The sequence below is a fragment of the Lytechinus variegatus genome, chromosome 2 (assembly GCF_018143015.1).
Source record: "Lytechinus variegatus isolate NC3 chromosome 2, Lvar_3.0, whole genome shotgun sequence".
Classification (NCBI taxonomy): Eukaryota; Metazoa; Echinodermata; class Echinoidea; order Temnopleuroida; family Toxopneustidae; genus Lytechinus; species Lytechinus variegatus.
In genome coordinates this window covers 77,135,837-77,141,836 of record NC_054741.1, presented here as the reverse complement: position 1 = coordinate 77,141,836, position 6,000 = coordinate 77,135,837, and the positions used below count along the sequence as shown (strand labels likewise).

At 38.1% G+C, this 6,000-nt stretch overlaps 1 protein-coding gene across 1 annotated transcript in view; it reads left to right on the top strand.

Moving 5' to 3' along the window:
- Positions 1–6,000, top strand: part of LOC121409110 (perlucin-like protein) — a 29,111-nt gene that overhangs the window by 15,758 nt on the left and 7,353 nt on the right. Inside the window, exon 2 of the mRNA XM_041600935.1 lies at positions 454–708. Within this exon, the coding sequence (XP_041456869.1) occupies positions 454–708 (255 nt within the window). The remainder of the gene's footprint in view (positions 1–453; positions 709–6,000) is intronic.

The window sequence follows — 6,000 nt, the reverse complement described above, 5'->3', positions numbered from 1 at the left end:
AAGTATGGACAGCCAATTGTTACATAAATCACTAACAGTGGAGATGTCATATTTCAGCCCATTTGGCTCTAAAATCATTCGTAATTGTCTAGGAAGGGTAGATAGATAATTTGTCTTCACCATCGATGAATCAGGAAAGAGCACAGTAAACATAAGAAACATACAACTTAATAAAAAATTTTGATACATTTGGCTTCCCATACTTAAACCACAACTTTAAACCTGCTATCAGAATACGGGCCAATAATGCTATTAAATCAACTGGGCAAGGCAAAATATCTCGCATATTGTTAAGTCGATAGCACTTTAAAGCTTCCATATATAGGTTCATGATCGACAAAAATAATTACCAAGGAGAACTTATAATCCAGTTTACTCCAATTTACCTACAAGAACGCGGATGTTTTTTTCTTTGATTCATCATGACAGATTATTTTATTCAAATCACTGTAGATATCTGCCCATCTGGCTGGTCGCACTTCTCTTCAAATTGCTACTTCCTTGATGCTAACAGGATGACTTGGGATGACGCTTTGAAAACCTGTCAAGGATACGATGCTTGGATAGCTGAGATAACATCAGATGCAGAACAAAGTTTTATTACTACTCATGTCGCTCCTGGAATAAATTTCTGGATAGATTGCAGGGATACAGTCTTAGAGGGTACCTGGCGATGTGGCAACGATGATCATCCGATCACCTTCACAAGTATGTTTGAAACAATTAAGGGAGAATCCGAGGGAGTTGGATAACGGATAGTTGAAGGGGAAGAAATGGGAACAGGTTAATAGTGAAAATCCAACTATATTGATGAGAATAAAATTGATTTGATTTTGAAGTCTGGTCAGAATACATCCAACATAATCAGTTCACAGCAGACTATTCTTTTCCTTGAATTGTTTAGGTTTGTGAACCGACGTATCAAAAGGCGTATCTGAGAAAACTGCTGCCTTGGACTCTTCGGGGGAGGGGGGCGGGGTCAAAAGCTGGACCCCCTAAACAAGTATATTCTACAACAACCTAAACAATGTTCATAATGCTTATACCCTTTCCACTCACCATGTGCACAAAGAAGTTGAAAAATAAACTAATTTTCCCTGTTTTTGGCAATATGTCAATCCTACTCACTGTACGCGCGTAGATCACCCAGTCGTGAAAACATGGTAAAAAGAACCCCTTTCTGGATCGACGCCTCTGGGATATGGTTCGAAACTTTCATCTAAGCTCGAAACGAAATCCGACTATTCTTATCAATTCTTGTCTCGCCTGATAGCAGAGCGTCGCTTTTCTGACGGTAGCAGCGGCGTCGTCAACATTATAATAAAAATCTTAATCAAGGTTAATTTTTGAAATGTCAACTTAAAAAGTATCTTGGCATAGTTCATGATACTTGGCATCAGAGTTTAAGTTTTGCGTGAATTTCTGGTCGAATGACTAAGGTCAAAGGACATTCAAGGTCAATGAAATTTGGCCATGTTGGGATATTGCCATCATAATTTGGCCATGTTGGAATATTTAAATTTTGAATATAAAGAAAGTTTATTGTAAGAAAAATGCCCCCTCACGAGCGTGTACTGTGCCCTTTTACCTGAGGAGGACCCGTCTTAGCTTATCTTCTCATAGGTATCTGTTCTGCATTTCAGATGATTGCTCTTAAAATACAATTTCCTGCCTGAATGAGCTCTCGGTTTCTTAATTTAGCCAAATTGTTTTCAAAAAGTGTCCGATCATGAACGTGTTCTGCGCCCCTTCCACCTGAGAAAGACCCGTTTTATATGTTTACTAGTGCCCTTTATCTTCTCACCAGAGGCGTCGATCCGGGGGGGGGGGGCAGGGGGGAGATCGCCCCACCAATGAAAATATTTGGGGGCAAACATATCGTTTGCGCCCCAATAATTCCGCATTTGCAAAAATAAAATAAGATTGTAATGTTACACAGAAATCAGCAAGCGAGATTGAGATACACAACTCGTTCTTGATTTAAAATCGCGAGCTCAAAATTTCCAATTGGAATGTAAAAATTTTCAGCTCGCGCTTCGCGCTCGCATGATTTCGTGAGCAAAAACCCATATTTTTCATGATTAAATAGGTGAATAGAATGTCCCGTTTTCAGTTCTGAACATCAAAAGAACTCCCGCTTCGATTTGCAATAATCTTTTGTTGGTTATATATCTTGTTCTTTTATTAAAAAGTCATTTTTTAAGATCGAAATATAAAAATTTTCAGATCGCGCTTCGCGCTCGCATCTATTGTTTATTTTTAGATACCTGTCTTAATCATTGGTACCATAAATGCTTAAAATATCAAGCTTTCAGGTCAGAATATAAAGAAATTTAAGCTCACTCTCAGCACTCGCATTATCTGTGTTATATTATAGTGAGATATGTATTCCCCTCATGAGTTACTACAATCGGTCCTAAACAAGGACCTTTTTCCTGTTTTCAGGACAGTACACTAAAAAATTTCAGCTCGCGCTTCGCGCTCGCACTTATTTGTTGGTGAGATACATGTATGTGTCTCTTTCTCATGAGTCATACATACATACATACATATATATATATATATATATATATATATATACAGTGCGTCCCAGAAAAAACGAAACCGAGATTTAGCGATGATTTATCATAACTTAATCATAAATAAAATAGACAAATAACCTATCAATGTAAAAATTAGAATCCCCTCTTTCATCTGGTATTACTTAGATTATTCCTCATTCACGCATGAGTGAGTAAAACAATTCGAAGAGAGGATGCTAAAAACTCATTTGGCGGGGGGTATCTGAATTTCACAAGGAAAATCACATGAATAAAAAGTTCAATATCTGCTCTTTTCTTTGATACTTTAATCACAGAAAATGGTCGAGAATTAAAAAAGTTATGATCCCTCGAAACAATGCTTGTATTTCCCTAATTTCATTAAATAAACTTGTTTCCACTGGTTTCCCACAGAAGCTATCGCACGGTAACAAAAGACTTCATACATGGCTGATCGTCAACAAAACGGAGTGTCGAGTGAGTTTGAACGCTAGCCTGTAAAACCTCTTCATTTTATGAAATTATTGAAATTCAAGCCTTATATCAAATAACCAGAACTTTGTTATTTCTTGACCATTTTCTGTAATTGAGGTATCAAATTAAAGAGCAGATATTGAACTTTTTGAAAATGGTTTTCTTTTTAAAACCCAGATACGGCCCGCCAAGTGACTTTTTGGTATCCCCTTTTCAAATTGTTTTTGCTCACTCATGCGTAAATGAAAAATAATCTAAGTAATTTCAGATGAAAGAGGAGATTCTAAGCTTTAAAATGGTAGGTCATTTGTCTATTGTATTTGTGATTAAGTTATGATAAATCTCGGTTTCGTTTTTTGTGGGACGCACGTACTATATATATATATATATATATATATATATATATATATATATATATATATATATATATATATATTGTGTAAAGAAATGGATGAAGAGAACAATGGTAAGCGTAGCTTAAATCAAGGTTCCCCAGAGCTATCTACCCTTTGGAGAAATTGGTAGTGCCGAAAAAATGTCTTTGCCGGGAATCGAACCCGGGCCCCCATCTTTGAACGCCGGTGCCTTAACCACTAGACCACATAGACGGGTTAGTGAGTAGGGCTACCCTGATCCAATTGACCATCAGATAGACAGATTTTCGACACCATATCAATTATAATTTCCTTTGTCGGGTGAAGTTGGGTTTTGAACAATGACAAGCCGCCATGCCTCAGCTGGATCAAAGCTATTGCTTTGATACAAAGCTAGTGCTTTGATACAGTACACGTATGGGAGAAAGTATACAAATGTGTGTAAAGCTATACATGTACAACAGCTTTGGCAGCTCTTATGATTTAAATATTGTGCAAAGAAATGGATGAAGAGAACAATGGTAGGCGTAGCTTAAGTCAAGGTTCCCCAGAGCTATCTACCCTTTGGAGAAATTGGTGATGCCGAAAAAATGTCTCTGCCGGGAATCGAACCCGGGCCCCCAGCTTTAATTGAACGCCGGTGCCTTAACCACTAGACCACATAGACGGGTTAGTGAGTAGGGCTACCCTGATCCAATTGACCATCAGATAGACAGATTTTCGACACCATACCAATTATAATTTCCTTTGTCGGGTGAAGTTGGGTTTTGAACAATGACAAGCCGCCATGCCTCAGCTGGATCAAAGCTAGTGCTTTGATACAGTACACGTATGGGAGAAAGTATGCAAATGTGTGTGAAGCTATATACATGTACAACAGCTTTGGCAGCTCTTATAATTTAAATATTGTGTAAAGAAATGGATGAAGAGAACAATGGTAGGCGTAGCTTAAGTCAAGGTTCCCCGGAGCTATCTACCCTTTGGAGAAATTGGTGATGCCGAAAAAATGTCTCTGCCGGGAATCGAACCCGGGCCCCCAGCTTTGAACGCCGGTGCCTTAACCACTAGACCACATACCAGCAAAAATGCTGTCCTGCCGAGTTCCTACGGGAGTTACCACAAACAGAAACATCGACTGGTTAGGGCGACCCTGATCCAATTGACCGTCAGATAGACAGATTTTCGACACCATACCAATTATGATTTCCTTTGTCGGGTGAAGTTGGGTTTTGAACAATGACAAAAGCCATGCCTCAGCTGGATCAAAGCTGTTGCTTTGATATAAAGCTAGTGCTTTGATACAGTACAATTATGGGAGAAAGTATACGAATGTGTGTTAGGCTATACATGTACAGCAGCTTTGGCAACTCTTATAATGTAAATATTATGTAAAGAAATCCATTTCTTTACACAATTTGGAAATAAGAACCTTATTTAATTTTCGGATTAACGAACCTTATTTATTTCGTTTTCGGACTAACGAACATTCGGAATTACGAACCTCATTTCATTTTCGGATTAACGATCCTTCGGAATAACGAACCTTATTTCGTTTCCGGATTATCGAACATTCAGAACAACGAACCTTATTTCGTTTTCGGAATACCGCCACAAAATGTTCGGATTAACGAACCCTTTTTCCAGTGGCGTACCGTGCGTCACAGCATGGGGGGGGGGCACCAGCAAAAATTTTGAGTCACCTAGTGAGCCCGCGAAAGCGCGCTCAGTTGCTAGGTATGCTATTTCATGAATATGTATGTCACTGATCACATAATGCGAGCACGAAGCGCAAGCTGCAAATTTTTGATATTCAGACCTAAAAAGGGACATTATAAGCAAAATTTTGTAATCATGACATGTACCTGTCACGCTAAACAAACAATGCGAGCGCGGAGCGCAAGCTGATTTTTTTGTATATATTGACCCCAAAGGACATTTTAAGGACTATATTTTTGGAATCTATTAGCAGTATACATATCTCACCACAGTAATCTAATGCAAGTTCCAAAAGCTTGCTGATTTTTTTAGAATTATATGCATCCGAACACATAAAGCGCTTGTAGTAATTGTAATCATGATTAACATGCGCATCTCACTAATCAAATATTGCGAGCGCGAAGCGCGAGCTGAAAATTTAGGAAATTCAGACCTGAATAGGGAAATTGTATTTATTCAGATTGGAATGAAGGAGAGGGACAGGCTTGTTTGTAGGAATACATGAAGACCATACGTATTTCACTTACCAAATGAAGCGAGCGCGAGCTGAAATTTTTGTATAGATTCACCCCAAACATGGATATTTAATGGACTATTTTAAAAAAAGAATATATTAAGAGTACACATACCTCAGCATAGTAGTCTATTTCACTTACCAAATGATGCGAGCGCAAGCTGAAATTTTTGATATTCAGATCAGAAAAAGGGACATTTTAAGGACTGATTATAGGAATTCATGAAGAGCAGACATATCTCACTAATTCACTAATGCGAACGTAAGCGCGGACGGGAAATGTTTTATATGAAGACCTTAAAATGATGTGTCACTACATAAAACAATAATAATTCGAAGTGCGAGGAAATATATTTGGTGTATATTGACTTGAAAACAGGAG